The 19,598-nt window shown below is 42.9% G+C and overlaps 2 protein-coding genes across 4 annotated transcripts in view; one reads left to right on the forward strand and one right to left on the reverse strand.

The window, feature by feature from the left end:
- Nucleotides 1–159: 159 nt before the first annotated feature.
- Nucleotides 160–5,355, reverse strand: mrps33 (mitochondrial ribosomal protein S33). The gene is made up of 3 exons (XM_085138466.1): nt 5,197–5,355; nt 3,402–3,618; nt 160–593 (listed from the first exon to the last, which is right to left on the reverse strand). Exons 2-3 carry the CDS (start codon nt 3,614–3,616, stop codon nt 488–490), a joined length of 321 nt encoding a protein of 106 aa, XP_084994592.1. The 5' UTR covers nt 3,617–3,618; nt 5,197–5,355; the 3' UTR covers nt 160–487.
- Nucleotides 5,356–11,512: 6,157 nt separating this feature from the next.
- Nucleotides 11,513–19,598, forward strand: part of tmem178bb (transmembrane protein 178Bb) — a 74,066-nt gene continuing 65,980 nt past the window's right edge. For all 3 annotated transcript variants that reach the window (XR_014870301.1, XR_014870300.1, XM_085138452.1), the window contains exons 1-2: nt 11,513–12,080; nt 12,330–13,013. Coding sequence is in view for 1 of the 3 variants with exons in the window: in XM_085138452.1 (XP_084994578.1) it covers nt 12,632–13,013 (382 nt within the window). In the remaining 2 variants the exon portion in view is untranslated. The remainder of the gene's footprint in view (nt 12,081–12,329; nt 13,014–19,598) is intronic.

A 19,598-nucleotide genomic window follows, 5' to 3' on the forward strand; every position in this document is an offset into this window, starting at 1 on the left:
CCTCAGTATTTCACAAATTGTTTAATTCCCACATGTGTTTACGTCAGCAGGTCGACCCAGAAAAACACGTGTATAGCAGCATGTGCTGAGTGTTTCCTACATGGAGGGATTTTATCTCCCTCTTCTTGATTTTTCCTCTTTAAAGGCAATAAAACAAAGTTTTGCAGATTTATCACATTGACTTTATTGTGAAAAATAAGGGCGTCTACTTCTGTACATTTGAGCCGTTCCATCCCCAGTCGAGCTGTCAGCAGCTAACGCTTCCTCCTGGGCTGTTCTACAGATTATTATGTGGTAATAAGATAAGCACAGCCCTCTTACTACCACACACACGTTCAATGACATACACGATTTAACAGAAGTGGGATATGCCCGACTCGTCCTGTCAGCACAGAAACAAAGAACAGCTCTCGGGACCAGCATCCCACCGCGGTGCACAGCAGCAGCCTGAGTCCTGTGCAGCCTCGGGAAGCAGACGTGTGGCAGCTCACTTCTTCTTGCCTGCTCTCTTCCCCTCTCCTTTTTTTGGCGTCCCTTTTCCTCTCAGTTTCCTCAGACGACGCATCTCCTCCTTGAAGTCTTCATGCTCATCTCTAAAACGAATGAAGGATTTGATTAGACACAGTTTTTACTTCTGCCATACTTACATGCACTTCATCTCATGGATTTCACTGTTTTTCATGTGAGATCTCTTCAGAAAGTTATCAAACCATCACTCAGGACTTTCTGGTGAAGCAGAAGAAGAAAGCCACGTTGAATAAAGACACAGCACATCTCTGCAGACTTTACCTGCACAGGTATGTAACATAACAGCTACCCGAGTATATCTGGTGACCCATTTGAACCTTTTGTTTCGCCTTAAGCTTTAAGCCAGGGATGGGAACGCCAGGCCTCGAGGGCCGTGTCCTGCAGGTTCGAGATATCACACCTGAATCGAGTTCATCACCAGGCCTCTGGAGAACTTCAAGACGTGCTGAGGAGGTCATTTAGCCGTTTAAATCAGCTGACACATCTAAAACCTGCAGGACGCCCGGAGTTGGACACCCCTGATCTGAGCAGTTCAACATGTCTTTAAGGGAAGTAATGAGCCAAAGCTCCTTGTTCACAGAGCAACATGCAGCCCTGCGATGGTGTAGTTACACACAAATGTGATATACTCTGTCATACAGCTTATTAATGTCCTCTCAATGTGGTTTACAACGTTTCAGCACGTGGACCCCTGCAGTGCCTCAGCAGCTTCAAATAGCTGTCCTAATAACTGCAGTGACGCTGTACGCTTCAGCAGCGTCACCACACAGCAGGTCTCGTTCTCTGTTCTAGTGCACACTCAACTTATTGTTGTCCAGTGAGGCGTGGTTAAACCATGAGACATTTTCCATAATAGAATAAATGATGACACCTCCACATCACATGATCTTTGAATCACACAAAGAAACAAAACCCCTGATGAAGAATACAGCAAATCATTTGGATACAATAGTTCAATATCTGGGCCACAGAAACATTTCATCACAAAACAGAATAAATAACGAAAAAATGCATATCTAGTAACAAGGTAGTTAGTAATTAAGAATAATTAAGTGATTAAAAACTAGTGGGAAGTGTGGGAGAGGCAGGATGTTGTCAGGCTGCACAGCTCCATGGTAGGAAAGCCTGCTGCAGTGAGCAGCGACCTGACGCTGAGAAACAAGAGCCGTCGTTGAGTTACAGTCCAGACGTGAACCACACTTTACATTATTAACATTTATGGACAGAATCGAAGATGCCGTCCAATATGTTAAAATCAAAGAAAGCAAAAAACCCTCTTCTTCAGACTTACCCATGATGACCTTTAACCCTTTAAGACCTACCATAGAACCAAGTTCGCCAGAGCTTCTATTATATGTTTACATGCTGTGGAGCCGTTTTTGGGAGCATTTCAAGTTACTATACATCAATACAACCATTATAGCCTAAATTTTAATAATATGTCTGCATTAAGTGCATAGTAATTACATAAATTGCAAAAAAGTGCAATAAACTACAAAAAAATGTAAAATCGCTTTTGTTTTTTTAACATATATTTCTAGTTAGAGAAATTTAAGAGGCTTATCCCTCAAAACTGTAAATACAAAAAAGTTGCACAAAATAGTTTCCCACCACAGGAAATTTATTTTGAGTGTCTTCATAGTTTTATTTTTGAAATACACCAATTTTTATACACTGCAGGAAAAACGAAAATAAATATTATAATGCAAATTTGCAAAAAAGCAGCATATGCATCAAAATAAACTATTTCCAGCAGTGCAATATGAGTCCTAAGCATCCCAGAAACCACACAGAAAGTCATAAAGTCAAAGATAACTTTTAAAAACACCAGTATAGGCCCATTGAGGCCCGGACGGTAAAAAACTACATTTCCGCGAAATGACGTCACTTCCGGTTTCGGGCAGGTCATGGAGGACATGCGATAGTTCGCGCTGACGTCTATTCCAACATAGGAAGTGTTATGAACAGCTGATCGGATCGGCAAAGCGTGTTTCTGGAATATTATGTTTTTGTTGCTGCAAGTGCTTTTTATGCAGTTTTTGCAAAGTTATATGTGGAAGGAAACTGTGACCGAGGACAAGCTGATGGCATAAGATGTAAGTACAACTCCTCCAGTTTCATATGCAAAAAAATTATTGCGCTAGCTCACGTGGTTGCAGAGCTACCGGGATTTAAAAGTAGTTACGCAAAACAGAGCGTGCTGCTCCGACCGGCTTTAAAGGGTTAAAATACTGCATTCAGCATCTTATACTCTGTAAATGAGTCATTTCAGTTTTTAACAAAAAAGCAAAGCAGTCAGAAAACTTTCTGAAGCAGCTGCAGTTCACATTTCCGCCCATTTATAAGTCACTTCAAATTCTTTCTGAAGTAATAAATAGTAGCTGATTAAACTTCAGAGGCACTGACAGAGGCAGGGGGCGGAGCTTGGATCTCTCTCGGATTCCGGCCTTCACTTCCTGGTTACCTTTTTTGGTTTTGGAAACAATGTAACTGCTCCTGCACTGACATACTTATTGTATGTTACAGTGTTTCATGCTGAAGTGTACATTTCAATTATTTATAAAATGTATTTCAAACAAAACACATTTTAGCGTGCATATTCATATTTGTTTGTTGTTTAATCAGTTCATTATCACACCTACACTGTAATCTAATTACATTTTTTAAAGGGAGAAAATGACAACAGTGGGATTTGTTTTACTTTTTTTTGTAAATCCCACAAAAAATGAAAATAAATGTTAATATCAGAAGTCGTGAACTTTCAAACTCTTAAAAATGTGTTTCAGCAGCACAACTGTGTAAAAATAAATGAAGCCATGTTTGCTTTACAAAGGTAAATACTGTCATCGTGTCACAGGTGTATTCTACTGTACCTGAACAGACCCATGAACCGGAGCTTCTGGGTCACAGCGTAGTAAATCTTGTGGTGTGGGTACCAGTCATACACCTCCTTCCTCTTGGCCATAGGCGGCTCCTGGAACAGCTGGACCACCTTCATAGATTTCGGGTCAGTTGGATGCACAACTTCTCCAAAGATCTGTGAGCTCAGTCTGGCCATCCGCAACGCATAGCTGGACAGGCCTGCCATCACTGATGAGCACCAGAAACACACAGTTTGACACGTGACGAGTTTGGACACGCCTTCTCATTTAATGTTCTTCTTTATTTTTACTACTTTCTACATTGTAGATACAAACTGAAGACATCAAATATGTCAAACAGGATATCTGGAGTTACGTAGCAGAAAAATGTGAAAAATAACTCTAAACATATCGCAATGTAGTTTTTGGGTTTCTTTGTGGTACAACTTATCTTATTTGTTTAATCAGCATGAAAGTTACGTGAACTTAGCATGTTTAAAAGTATTCTACGTAAGTTTTTCTATGATTTTAAAAGAGCTGGTGATTCATCTTCATGGTAAGAAAGGACTGAACATTTTGGGCTTTTATTTGGAGGAACAATGAGGTGCTCATGCTTGTCAGGGAACACTGGACCAGCTCTGCATCCACTCAAAACATTCAAGGGCGTCTGGGTGTTTGCCCAACCAGCCTGTGTGCGTTTTGGAGCGAGCATTTGACCGTGTCCCTCGGGATGCTTCCAGAGTAGATCGAGCCTGTTGTTGCAGGGTCCAGTTCCTATGAAAGCTTAGTCTGTGCTGCATGCAAAAAGTCAGACTCATCTTCAGTGGGTTTTGGACTCTGCTGTTCTGCTAATATATTGATGGACAGAAGTTCTAATAATGGATTGGATTTATACAGCGCTTTTCAAGGCACCCAAAGCGCTTTACAATGCCACTATTCATTCACTCTCACATTCACACACTGGTGGAGGCAGCTACAGGTGTAGCCACAGCTGCCCTGGGGCAGACTGACAGAGGCGAGGCTGCCATATCGCGCCATCGGCCCCTCTGGCCATCACCAGTAGGCGGTAGGTGAAGTGTCTTGCCCAAGGACACAACGACCAGGACAGAGAGCCCGGGAATCGAACCGGCGACCTTCCGGTTACAGATACGTTTCGCGACGCGATCGCGAAAACAGCAAACAATTAACACCACGCCGATGTTGTTCACAGGACAGCGAGAGTAAACGATCGGGAGACTCTGGTCGTCGTTATCGTTCCCCTCGCACGTTTTATTTCTAATAAGACAGACAGAATTCAAATGACACATTTGGCGTTTTTTTTTTTGCTGGTTTGTCGATAGCAGCTCCTGAAACGCAAATCTGCCGCACATCTGTTCGACCAACACCAGATAATCTAAGCGCCAGTTAATCTGGAACACCGGTAAACCCAGGAGTCCGGCGGCGTAGATTTACATAAACTCGCTAAATCCAGATTATAAACTATGTTAACTTATCAAAGTGCGTTCGTGGGTCCGTATAATTCAGTTAACAAGGTTCGTTGTATTGCAGATTTATGAATTATTAGTAATTATATATTAGCACGTTTTTAGTTACTTTGGGTCAGCTGGGATAAATTATACAGGGAAGCCGACGAAGTGAGTTAGACTGGATCACTGAACAGCAGGTAAATATGAGAACTAGGGTTTCTGCTGCTGCAGTCACAGTTTGATCTGTTAACGCTGTTCTGTAATGTTTGAACACGAGGAAGCAGCTCGTGTCTGTGAGCTGATGTGACGAACAGCTTCATGACAGTGAAATTAATTCTTACCGCAACTGCGCACAGCGTTGTTTCCAGAGTCTGTAGCCTCTGCTTCAGGTAACAGGTAACAGTACACACGTTCAACTAACCGTAACCTTCACCAGAGACGGTGCATCACGCGTGACACATGCTCCGTGGAGCTGATTGGCTTGTTCCTTTCACTTCCTGTTTGTGCGACTCTGTGTGAATTACACATATCTATCGTTGGAACAATTAGTAGTTTTTATTACACATATATGTACCCATTACCCGTCATTATTCTCGAAAACACCATCCTAGAAAACACTATTCTAGTCGATATATTCTAATTTATCTACGCATACTGTCAATGCGTTTACGCAATCAAAGCGGAAGTCCGTCCCTGTTAATAGTTCCGTGGATGTGACAGGTATAAGCAAAGTTCCGCTTAAATGCAGCTGTTCGCTTATAAGTGCAGGATGCGCTGATTTTTTATTTGGCTTGGTAATAATGAGACGGAAGCATTTCAAAACAACATTTAGCCCACGTGTTCAGCAGCACATAATTCAATTCAATCAATTACTCTTTACTGACACACTTTACGTCCATCGTTAAAAAACCAAACAACAAAAAAACACAACATATAAACCTTAATAAAAAAAAATATATATTAGTAAAGCTGGTAAGGGCGCACTAGCATCATAATAAATATCTTGTGGATTAAGACTCAAGTTTATATTCATGTGCAGACAGATGAATGAATACTGCTGACAACATACTGTAGCAAACCTCTACTCATGTCGAACACTAAAGCTTTCTAAAAGTCTCATTTTGCAGCACTTTTATCTATGCTTAACACTTTTTCTGACACACACACACACACACACACACACACACACACACAGGCACAAATTGGGTTTAATTTGCGCCTATATAAATAAAAAACTGTAAATTCATAATGATATTTTAATGACATTGTTTTGTGACATTTCATTAACACCTTTCTATTCAACATATCTTTGCTATTTACTTTCTTTCTGTCATTTCTTTTCACACAATCTCGAGTGTTTGCGTTCCTGACAGTTAAGTTCCTTGTCTTTAGTTATTCGTATTTTCTCCAGCAATAAAGCTGTTGTTCAGTTCAGTCCAGCTTGAGAGTCCTGTATTTGGGTCCTAACCTGCCTGGTCCACGCAACGTATCATGAGACGTTTAAGGTAGGTGCATGGGACCCATGGCTCAGTGCTCTATGGGACCACAGTGCACACATGTGCTTGAACCTGCCAACAGAGTCGCTTTACTGTAGTCACATTCACTCAGCCAGTCCAGAGCGGAGCACAACCAGCAACAGTGCAGCGTATAGTAGTGTAAGAATGCATGAGACAGTGTCATCAGTAGCACACTTGGAAAAGATGCTCTTGAAAACATTTGTTTAAGAGCCGTGCGTTACACAGAACCTTTTTTTATTTACTGTGGTTGAATATGAGTTATTGAATCAAAAGCTCATCTGCAGCATCATGGTTTTGATGTTAGACTGTAAAGGTCTTGGTGACCTGAAGCGTTTTCACATCTGAAAATAGACTTAAATTAAAATGTACCAAAGTAAAGCAAGGCTTTCATGTCAGCCAGCTCTGTCGTAAAGCTACTCACCTGTCAAATCATATGTGCATCCAGCCTTTACATTACAGGCATCTTGTGGCTGAAGAAAGCTGTGCTTGTTTCATCTCATGGCAAAGTGTATTTATCTCTGTCTGAAGGCATTTTCGTCTCATGTTAACAAAGACTGCAGATGAGCAAGCTGAGGGGCCAGCAGCTTGTTTCTGTTTGTGCATGCTCGTTGTGGATAAACTGCCACTCTGTGACTGAACTGATGGAACGTATGGTGCCTACTGTTCTGAGATCAGTTAGACCAGCTACAGTTGAGGCCAAAATTATTAGCCCCCGTTATGAAATTAGACAGCACTCTGGATTTCAGTGTGAAAATGACCATTAACAACAAGTCTTTGTTTTGTATAGTGTGTCTGCTTCCAAAAATTCCTCCATTGCAAACTGTTCTAGCTGCTCCAAATTGAATGGTCCAGTCCAGGATCTTGGTTTTGGTATCCTTGAGGAACTGTTGGACTAATTCTGATGCATGCTTTGGGTCATTGTCTTGCTGGAAGGCCCAGCGATGACCTAAGCCTAGACTATAAGCAGATTTCTGCATATTCTCCTTCAAAATGTTAACATAATTTCTTTTTTCATGATGTCATGCAACCAAACAAGGCTTCCTGTGCCAGAGGCGCCAAAACAGCCTCACAGCCTCACAGCCTGCAGCATGATGTTCCCAACTGTGTTCCTGGGGTTGAAGGCCTGTGCCTTTCTTCGCCAAACATAAGCAACAACTGTGCTGAAACAGTTGCAGTTTAGTCTCATCAGATCAAAGCACAGACTACCAAAACTCATCTTTACCTTTCAAATGTTCATGGGCAAACCTCAGTCGGGCTACGATGTGCTGCTCTTTGAGTAAAGGGGATGTTCTGGGACGATGCTGCTGAAGTCCGCCACAATGAAGAGCCGTCACAACTGTGTTCCTTGAAACATCAACTCCAGATGCAGATGTTCGGGGTTCCTTGCTGACATCTTTGACTATTTTCCTCTCCAGAGTTCTTGAAATCTTGTGCTTACGGCCACGGCCAGGTTTGTTTCAGAATTTGTCTCCTTGTACTTGGCAATGATGCAACAGCATTTCTGGACACTGTGAATTGCTTGGAAATGGCAATGTAGCCTTGCCCTTTATCACGAACCTCTACTATCTTTTTTTTGAGCTCCAGAATTATTTCCTTCGTCTTTGGCAATGGTCAGTAACAGTAGCTCCTCTCATGTGTTCAAGTCCCTGTTCCTTGGACCCTTTCTATGCTGATTGAATGTTGTTAGGAAGCCAGTTCTGCACACATGTGGTTTCAAAGCTGATTGGTTAAATGATCTACGAGTTTTGAAAGCAAACATTCACATAGGGCTAATATTTTTGACCACCCCATTTTTTTATTATATTTGATATAAAGCACAGGCAGCACGGTGGCACGGTGGTTAGCACTGTTGCCGCACAGCAAGAAGGTCCTGAGTTCAATTCAAACATCAGGTCTTTCTGTGTGGAGTTTGCATGTTCTCCCCGTGTTTGCGTGGGTTCCCTCCGGGTACTCCGGCTTCCTCCCACCGTCCAAAGACATGCAGCTTGTGGGGATAGGTTAATTGGAAAATCTAAATTGCCAATTGTGAATGTGCGAGTGAATGAGAGTGCGAATGGTTGTCTGTCCCTGTGTGTTGGCCCTGCGACAGACTGGCGACCTGTCCAGGGTGGACCCCGCCTCTCGCCCTATGACAGCTGGGATAGGCTCCAGCGCCCCCCGCGACCCTGAAAAGGAGAAGCGGAAGCGAATGGATGGATGATATAAAGCAAGCCTACAAATGTATTTTATAATGTACCAAAAGCTACTAAATAGCGCTGGTGAATGTTTGATTATATCAAGTTTCGTCAATGCTGCAGACATTGGGCAAAGGTTTAGCAAAATGATCCAAAATGATCCAAAATTCCTGGGGGCTAATAATTTTGGCTTCAACTGTAGCATTAGCCAGTAAACGAGCTTCAGTAATTTAGCATCATAATAAGTGGGATTCTCTTGCTAACAACCTTGGGCAACAAGTGTGACGTTGAGAAGATGGAGTTTGAAAACGTTTTTAATAATTCAGTTAGCATGAGCATTAGCGTGATGGAGAGGGGGGGAGATGGCTCTGACCACAACACAGGCAAGTTGAACAGGATAGCAGAACGGTGAAGATGCTCATGTGCAGGCAACACTAATGGTATGCACCCTACCATTTTATCATGGTGAAAAGGTGTAGTGAAGGAAGACAGTTTGAGGATTCTTATGTTAAACCACTGATGTGAAAGATGAGTAATGTTCACTCTGACAAACGTCGGATGAATTTCTTAAACTAAGTCGACACAGCAAAGAGTTTGTTGAGTAAACCTAAAGGCTGTGAAGTTCTTTGCCCTCTTCCTTTATTTGTATTTGGTCAGTGTTTCTTTCTTTTTCGACGTAGCTCATTAGAATTACATTTTCACTTTGTTTTCTACCAACTGAAGATTTTAAATGTAGAGCCATTCCAGCAGGGTTCTGTTAGGTTCTGGTTCTGTTGTTTAATCATTATTGTTGGGCTCCCTGTGCGACTATTTTTCCTTGTTCTCTGTATTTCTAGTTTAGGTTGTCTTGTTTGTTATTAGGCCCCTTTTCATGTCCTGGTCTCGTCTCTGGCTGTATCCCAATTCGGGGTCTGCTAAAGCCGGAAGTGCGAGGCTTGTGAAATGGGACGGTCTAGCCTCCGTTGCGCTGCCCAGGTTGCCTAGCAACCATGGTACTAACAGCTGGAAACGTTTCATACAGCTTTGTTTGACAGAGATGAAGGAGAAAATCTTTTGTTCATTTGTTTGTTTCTACATGAGCTTTGATCATTCTCTGATTAAGCTCAGCTATTGAACGGCGTATATTTTAAAGTAAAGGCTTTAAAACCAAGTTAGTACAAACGTCACTAATGTCACATGACTTTGCCGACATGTGACCAACAGTAATGTTTTAATGATCTTCGTTATTAAACATTTGCACATAAATAAGTGACATAATATTCAGTACTTACTTAAAGTTTACTCTTCGGGCGCCCCTCATCCGCTGTTTTTTTCGGCAAAATTATCCACACTCACCGCCGCGCTATGCATTCTGGGATATGTTGGGCCACGAAGTCTACACCGCCACGTCCTTAAAATTCAGGGAAATGAAGGACGCATTTGAGGGCCGCATTTCGAGCAGCCTTTGAATTGGGACAGCCTTCGTCGCGTCGCGGTGACGTAATCGGCCTTAAAATGCGGCCTTTAAGGCTGCAGACCCTGAATTGGGACACAGTCTCTGTGTCCTTCCCTGTGAAGTCTTCCTCTTCTCCAGTCATGTTTCTATGTGTCTGTCGGCTTTCTCTCACCTCTCTCGGCCCTCTCTCTTTGTTCCCTGTATTTCAGTCAGTCTGCGCCTCAGTTTGTGTATCCTGTTTTATTCTGCAGCCACTTGTCCTGTGTCACGTTCGGTGTTGTGTCCCCCGTCTCACCTCTTAGACTGTTGCCAGCCGTGTTCCCCAGGTGTTTCCTCTTTGTCCTGATTCCCTCTTGTATTTAGTGTCTGTCTCCCTCTTACTGTGTGTCCTGTCTAAGTGTCAGTTCTCTGTTTGAACCTGTCTTTTGCTATTTGCCAGTTCCAGTTTCCGAGCACAGTCCCGTCTGCTGTCTGAAATTTGGGTCTGCAAATGTGCCTGCCACACAGCGTTTCCTGCCGGCTTCCTGCCAACACTGCTGTGTTTTGACTGTGCTTTCACTCTCCATCAATACTTTACCATTTATTATTCTTCATTCTGTTCCTTTTCCCCCAATTTTCATTTAAGCCGAAGCTACTTTGAGACGTTGAATGGATCTTTTGAATCGTTACTGAATTGATTCCAGCTCTAGGAGGCACCCGGAGTCTATTGCTCTTTAATAACAGAAGATGGCGCCAGATATGAAGAAACAGAAAGTAGAAGCCGAAGATTGTTCTGGATGTTTTCGGTCCAAATTTTTAAAATGTACCTCAATCAAAGCTGTTTAAATATTTAAACAGCTTTGATCAGCATAATTATGACCAATCATAAATTACTTTAGCTTCCTTCTAAATATGTGACTCAATGTCTTTTTGTGCTGCAGTGCTCAAGCACCTACAAAACAAACGTGTCAGGCTAAATAAACAGCATACAACATACTAATATCAATGTTGCCTACATTAACTGAAAAGCAGCTCTTCTGGGCCCTAAAATAGCCAGTTTCTGCAGAATATGGGTGATGAAAAAAAACATTTCTTTGACTGGAGAACGTTTGAGTTTAAGAAGCAACACTACTTGAATTCAGGAAAACATGGTTTCAGCTTCCCTTCATGTGACCCAAAATGTTCGAGCTACACAGACGTAAACATGGACCACAGTTATCAAAACCACCTTTGAGGTAAATGTCTCACCAATAAACACTCAGAAGAACAGTAAGACCAGCCTTGGTGTCACTGCTGGTCTTTATACACCATGACTGATAGCAGCCTATGCGTGGTCACGTGACTGTGTCAAACATATGTTGTATTCCTGCAGGAAGCACTTATTGAGGCAAAACACTAGAAACAACTGAAAACCTATTTCACGTGATCACATTTGGAAACTTCACAGCAGAAATTCCTGTTTTCCTGCCCCCCCCCCCCCCCCCCCCCCCCCTTTAGTTTGAAGGGAACGGCTCAGCTTTCAGTGTTTCAAGCAGGATGTTCTAACACTGTGAGGGAATCCACGCCGCCTCCATCGCTGCCTCTTGGATTTTTCCGTTTAAGTGAATGTCAGCGCAGCTCTGTAGATGTGGTTACCACAGGTCGATACATCTGTATACATGTAGCACATCTGTATATTTGTTCATACAATATCTGTAAATCTGCCCGCCTGTATGGCAATATAAACATCTGTATAAACATCTGTATACTTCACTTATTTGTCCATAATCTGTTCATAACTATTCCCACCTTTATTCCCATCCTTATTGGTAAATAATCTGCTCCTATTGCTCTTACTGCTCTTGCACGTGTGATTAGATTCAAACTGCAATGACAATAAAGTTGGATCCGCATCAAAAATCAAACCTGAGTGGAGATTTCACGCAGGCAGCTGCAGTCATGTAGCCCGTGAGCTGACGGCGCTGCTCCAGACAGACTGGTGCTGATTGGTCAGCGCACAGGCCTGCTGTGTAGCAGCTGCCGTCATCCCCTCAGACGTGCTGGGGATGCTGACTGTGGCGCTGATACCCCTGCGCTGTGCTGGTGGGCTGCGGTCTGCGTGGGCTCTGTGGACACATCAGGTTGGTTCTCTGAACTATGAGCTGCACGTTATAGGTGGTGCATGTTCGTGCTCGTTCAGTCGCACCTTTACATTCGGTAAACACGGCTGCATAAATCACTCGTTGCATGTTTGCACTCTTCTTCTTCATCGTTTCTGTCAGTGGGTGGGTTATGCAGTGGTTCGTGTCACGTATGGCCTACTACATGTGTAACTAAACCCTTAGCGGCGTGCTGATGTGTTTTGTGCTTGATGGTGTCGCCCTACTCAGACAGACGGATCCGTGGCTGGGAGCTGAAATGAGATAAGCGTCTTTTTCTCTCCGCCGAGGTGCTGCAGCGCCGCGCACGCAGGACGGACGTGGGCACTTTATCACCGAAAGCGTCCGGGGATTAAACGTATTTGTCTGCAGACTGGAAACCGGAAAGGTTCGCCTTCCGTTTGTACATAAAGGTCACCCGGAGGATGGTCCCGACGCTGCTCTCCAGAGGTGATGTGAGTTGAAGCGGTGGGGAAGCCGCAGAGGAGCTGTCCGTCTGTCGAGGTGCTGATGCGGCTGTGACAGAACCGAGCATGGCTGCGGGGAAGTTGCTGCTCTACGCCGGCCTCTCTCTTTCTCTTTGCGCCCTGGGCATGCTGGCCGTGGCGATGTGCTCCGACCACTGGTACGAGACAGACGCCAGACGGTACAGGGAGCGGTGCCGAAGCTTTTCCAGCCGCCGCAAGGACCCGGGCTTCATCTACATCCCCAACAACAGCCTACCGCTGCGGGCCAGCCGGAGCAGCGTGTCCCGCTGGCAAGAGAAGCTGCTTCTGGCCCGGAACAGACGGCAGCTGTTCGCCATGAGCGCCGCAGATGAATGTAGTAGGCAGTATAACTCCACCAACATGGGGCTGTGGAGGAAATGCCATCGGCTGGCCTTCGACCACGAAATCGAAGAGAGCATCCGGAAAGGTAAGACAAGAATGAGACAGACGCTACGTTAGAGTGACAGAAACACGATGGATGTGCAGGAAAGGGTTCAGGCTGCTCTGTGGTCACTGATCGAACAACATGAATCATCCTGTTCTGGAAGCTCATGTTGCTCAGGCACGGCTCAGGGTTAGGGCCTGTTGTCATGCTATTTGCATGTTGAGCAGCAGTGTGTGTGCGTGTGTGTGAACCTGCTCCTGCAAAATATGACATAATCGTTTCAGATGTGCATGGGCTCGCCAAGCACTCAGCGTGAAACAGGAAGAGTTGCTTGTTAAGGAAGGAGCTAAAGAGCAGCATGTGACTCTGTGGATGAGTAATGCAGCATTGCAAATCAAAAATGTTACCTGTGCTACAGCACAACAAGTATGTGCAGATGATCAGGATAGTGCAGACTGTGGTGCTGTCCATAGTACCTCATAAACAGGAAGTGGAGCCAAGTTGCTCCCTCATTGACACAGCGTAGCTTCACATGTGAGGGATTTGTTTGTGATCCTGGGATCTTTTGCTCGTTAGAAGAACGTGTGAACTGCTGCACTATGGAGTCACATTTGTTTGCTATTATAAAGTGAAGCTTATCAAAATAGAGTCAGGCGAAACCTGTGAGGCCCATATGAGACGTGGTAGTTTTAGTACTGCTTATGCAAATGTTAATTCCTGCATTTAAACAAACACCATGATTTGTATATTCAAAGTCCAGGTCCGTCCTTCTGCCTCTGACTGTGCTTCACAGGCGAGCTGCGTGTTAAAGCAAGGAGGATGAGCTTTCTGATGGAAGCTACTGGCTCGAGTCAAAAATGGAACAAGACTGTGTGTGTGGTGATATGTGCATATGTGTGTGTGAGCTGCAGCTGTGCCTTCCTTTGACGATGCCTGAATGGCCTTGATGGCCTACCATCTGCAGTAATGGGCAGCCCACAGTCAGAGCACTCAGTGATCAGATGAATGCCTCCATAGAGAGCTCTGCTCCGTCTCCATCAGCTTGGAAAACTATGTGTGGTTTGTCTCCATGATGCCTCTGAGTGTCACCTCACAATAATGGATCGATAAGGACGTAGCTGTGGGCATAAACACTTATATCCATGCACGATGCATGCACAGTTGTCCTGTAGCTGCATGCAGCTGCTTTACAACAACACAGTCAGCAGTGACGCCTACAAGCAGCAACCTATTAGTGCCATATTTTACCATATTACTGCTGCAGCTACACCACAAATACAATTACTGCCAATCCTTTTAGTGATACTGGTATTACCAATACTGCTGTTCAAAGTATAAAAGTTCAGTGGGAACATCAGACAGGCACCAATACCCCATCAGCCTTTTATGGCTGTGTACAAATGCCTGTTTAATCATTTTTGTGATGTTAAGAAATAAGAAAACATAAATCATATTAAAAATGAGTATTCAATGAGTAATTGCCCCTAAACCTAATAAGTAGTTCCCAAAAGGTGGATTCTGTTCATCTGGATGTTTTCAGTGGGAGAAACGTTTCGTCATCATCAGGTGACATCTTCAGTCTCAGCTGACTGCAGGTTTCAACCTTATAATCAGGACATTTGCATAATGACTGAAACCAGCAGCACTGAATGAACGATGGGCTGTGAGGTCAGTTTGTTGATCACTCTTTCAATGACGTTCACATCCTGGACACGGAGTCAAGGAGCCATTTATGTGAAAAGGGGAAGACCATCTCTGAATGTAGGAGGGGCCTAAGGGTGCATCTGTCACCATCTTACATGCTGTAATTGCAGCCATTCCCCAACTCTCTGTGAATGATACTCATGGTTATTGATCAATCATCACGACAATTTGGATATTAATGATCATAAACTGACCTCACAGCCCATCGTTCCTTCACTGGGCTGGTTTCAGTCATTATGCAAATGTCCTGATTATAAGGTTGAAACCTGCAGTCAGCTGAGACTGAAGACGTCAGCTGATGATGAGGAAACGTTTCTCCCACTGAAACGTCCAGATGAACAGAATCAACCTTTTGGGATTTACTTACCTGGATGACTGAGCGTGCATCAATGCAACCTAATAACTGGCTGTGCCACCCTTGGCTGTAACTGTAACTCAAGTGTTGCAGTAACTAGCAATTCAATTCAATTCAATCTTTATTGGCAGACTTCATGTCCATAAAAAGCAAGACAGAAACACACACACAACACCCCCCCCCCAACACAAGGTATAGACCATTAAATATATATATATGTATATAAATAAGTATATAAAGCATTTGTAAAAATATAAAACACATCGTTGCATGTTGCAATGAGTTTCACGTCCTTGTGGAGGACATTTGACCCTCTCTGCTTTGCAAAATTGTCTTAATTCAGCCACACTGATGGTTTTCCAGCACGGATTATGTTTAATGTCATTCCAAAGTATCTCAATCATTTACATTTGAAATTTGACTTGTCCACTCAAACATCTCCAGTTGGTTTTTGTTGTCATCCAGAGGTGGACTTGCTGCATAACCCAAGTCCTCCTGAGCTTCAGGGCAGAAATTGATGGCTGGACATTTGCCTTCAGGATGTTCTGTTAGACACCAGAGTTCATGGCTCCATTAATTATAGGTCATCCGGCCCTGAAGCAGCAAAGCAGTCTGAGACGATCACACGACCACACATCATGTCAGTTTGATGTCCTTTTCTGAAATGTTAGTTTGATGGCAGATGTAACGGGACTCAAACCTTCCACAAAGCTCAACTTTTGCCTCACGAATCTACAGAATATTTACTCAAAAGTCCTGGGGATCATCAACATGTTTTTTTTATTTTTTGCAAATGCGAGACGAGTCTTTGTGTTCTTTTTGGTCAACAGTGGTTTTCTCCTTGGAACTCTCCCACAGATGCCATTTTGCTCTTTGTTATCGTTGAATCACAACCTCTGACTGTAAATGAGGCCAGTGAGACATTTTTAGATGTTGGGTTCTCCTGTGACCTCCTGGATGAGTTGTTGATAAACCCTTGGAGTACCTTTGGTGGGCTGGTCGCTCCTGGGAAAGGTCATGTGTGGGTAATGGCTCTCATCCTGGTTCACTGGAGTCCCAAAGCCTTAGAAATGTTTTTGTAAGTCTTTCCAGACTGAAAGCTGTCACTTTGTTTTACAGCTTTTTCTTTAAAGCATGAAATCATGTGTAGCTGTATGAGATCTTTTAGCCTGCTTTACTTTGTCAGAGAGGTTCTATTACCTGTGGCTCGTGAAACTGAACTGAGCAACAAATGTGGTTAACCTCAGTTAATTCATGATCGACTTTTAGGAGAATCTTTCTCCACATTTATGAAGATTAACTAGTATTGTGTTGTTGGTCTAACAGTATAAATTAGCTGAATAACCAAATATGAACCTGGATATTTTAATATGCGCTTGCCTCCCCATATTCTCCTGCATATGGAAAAAACAAAGCGCTCAAGTTATTTTATAGCGCTAATATCTAAAGTTTTCTCACAATTACAGGGGTGGGAGAAAAAATGGATACTTTGTAGCATCGTGATATTTTGTTTGCTAATAATGTATGGATACAGGGACAGCAGAAATCGATACTTTGTTACAAAAAAGGTTTTTGTGCTCTGACTTCAGAGCATGTTGATCCTTTTTCTGAGCAAGAATCCTGACATTCCTTCACTGTCCAAATGTGTTTCACTTGTTTTTGGCAGCAATAAACATGACAGTTTACTTATTTTAATTTAAGACATGTTTTATTTTAATTAAGTTTAAAACTTTTTTATTTAATGTAAAATTATATTTTGTTTTAATTTACTTTCAAATTCTTCAGTTGCTGAAGGGGCTGCATAGTTTTCATAAACTGCATAGTTCAGAATAGCTATAATTGTACCAGATGGTTGATTCAGTTAAGTTGGACTAGACTGTAATACAAACCGTTCAGTTTGTCAACAATCAAACTGAAATGAGAGAAAGACTGAGTGTGAGACTTTGATATTAGATAAAATGAATATTCATAAAGTTTACCTTTATGTACAGAATCTGAATATCGCAAAATATTTTAAAAAATTGCAATAATATCGTATCGTGGGATGTATGGTGATTCCCACCTCTACACAATTACCAGACGAGAGAAACGCCAGTAGCTCTTTGATGAGGTCTCCTCTGTGTTTGCTTTGGTGCATAAACTTGTGCTACGGGTCACCCAGCTGCTCCCAGTGAGCGTGTACACACACACACTTATTCCATCTTAACCTCAAACCCTGCGTCCTTCGGTCCACATGTCCACATGTCTCTGGACAAGATACTAAATACACAAACTGACCACATACTGCTGCTTCTTCATTGCTCTGCATCCTTGTTATTGGACACACATCGAAACACTGATGAATCGAGTCCTGACCATTTTAAATACATTATGCTGTTTTTAAAAAATAAATATAGAACTTGTTTAATATAAGACACGAATCATTACCCGCCGGTCAAATCTGATTCCCTTTCACATTTAATTTCAAACTTACCAGATCTGAGACGAATGTTTTGCTCCTTATTCATCTCTCTGGCATGTGCTCTAATATTGCTCCAGCGTTCAGTGTTTAGCCAGATCAGCAACATCCCTTCATCTCCTCATTTTCCAGTATCTTCCATAATAGCATACTGCATCATTATGCAGATTTATGGAAAGAGGGCAGAGAAGATGAGGTATGAGGTCAACGGCTACAGTAAGAGGATGATTTATCAAGTGATTATAAATTATTTCTTTACAACAAACCTCACAAAGCATATTCAGGTGGAGTCTGAATGACACAGTCTGTAAGTCTGTATCAAACAACACACACATAAAAAAGTGTGTGTGCATGTACGTGTTTACATATCTTTGTGGGGACCAACAATTGGAAATTTACTATGCTTGTGGGGACCAACGACCCTTATGGGGACAAATCCATCCTCACGAGTTTAAAGGTACAAAATATGGTTTTAGTGTCAGGGTTACAGTTAGGTTATGGTTTAGGTCAGCGGTCCCCAACCTTTTTTGCGCCACGGACCGGTTTATGCCCGACAATATTTTCATGGACCGGCCTTTAAGGTGTCGCGGATAAATACAACAAAATAAAACTAGTACCGGTACCGAAAAAAAATAAGATCTATTCATAACACACATGAAAAGACCCAGGAAAACCGAGTAAACGATAAAAACGATAAAAACAAAAACAAAATAACACTGAAAACCGAAAAAAACCCTGAAAACTATACATTTCAGACCTGAGCCTCAACTCTCGCGGCCCGGTACCAAACAACTGACGGACCGGTACCTGTCCGAGGCCCGGGGGTTGGAGACCGCTGGTTTAGGTTGTGGGTCAGGCATTTATTTTTGATGGTTAGGGTAAGCGGCTAGGGAAAGTATTATGTCAACTACATGTCCCCACAAGGATGTGAAAACACACGTGTGTGTGTGTGTGATGTTGATAATCCAAATATGTGTTGTATGATCTTGGTTACAGTGAATGGGCATGCTGCTGGGGATGGAAGCAGCTCACTCTGCTGCTGTGTCCGTCCCAAGGAAGGGACAGATAAAACAACAATGGACAAACATAAGCTAAAAGTGGTATGAGACAGAAAATGAGAAGAAAGAGAAAACCAATGATGGCTGTGGAGAACAGGATGAACAGGGAGGGGAGGATTACAGAGAGAGTGGTGGGGGTGGGGGAGTGAGGTTTCCTGTACCATCTGCTGTCACCCTGTGAGGAAAAGGCCTTTCAGTTCCTCATAAAGACATTCACAGTCCTGACCGAGCAGAAACAGCAGGGAAAGGCCTCAGATTGGATTACGCGATCCCCCAGGAGACCCGGGGAGGGTTAAATTAGATACTACGGGAGGTTAAAGGTATCTCACAGGTTCCCTGTAAATGAGCCCACTGGCTGAACTACTCATTTGATAGACACATGGAGGGTTTAGCGGGTGTGGCACTTTTACGATGGACAGTTGTCTATGAGGTCTAATTTTAATAAAATAAAATAACAAGTTTCCTATTTAAACTTGATATTACAGACCTGCTTGGTGTCAAAAACTGAAACTGTAACGTCAAAATGATTTCTGCAATTAGAGGACGATAAAAGAGGAGCACACCTGAAAGTCAGTGACGCTGGTAACATTTCAAGAAGTACTCCATCCATCCACCTATTCTCATACCTTCAATATTATGAGGAAGTGAAAGGCCCCCCCTCCTGGTCTGTCATTGGCCAGTACTAGAGTGACACGCCCTCTTTTGATTCTCTGGGTTAAACTCAGGAAGCAAAACGTTGTTTTTACTAATTCAGGAAACAGGTAGCCATGTGAGTAAAGGAGGAGCTTAGTGCTGGTTTGGGTTTCCTCAGGCAGCCTTCTGAAGGTGGACATGACAAAAACATATATTTTAGTGGTTTTGATTGTGTTACCTTCCAATGAAGTACTAGATCAGTATCAGTTCTTGATGATACTACTGTAAAAAATACCCAAGCAGATGACAAACGATGGTCTCAGATTCAGTTTCTGCCTCATTTAAACCGGGTCGTAACCAGGCCATAGGCGCGCCTGTGTGTCAGGTTATTATAGCCTCCATCTTTTTAAGAATCCAGG

This window comes from Neolamprologus multifasciatus, chromosome 17, assembly GCF_963576455.1.
Source record: "Neolamprologus multifasciatus chromosome 17, fNeoMul1.2, whole genome shotgun sequence".
Taxonomy (NCBI): Eukaryota; Metazoa; Chordata; class Actinopteri; order Cichliformes; family Cichlidae; genus Neolamprologus; species Neolamprologus multifasciatus.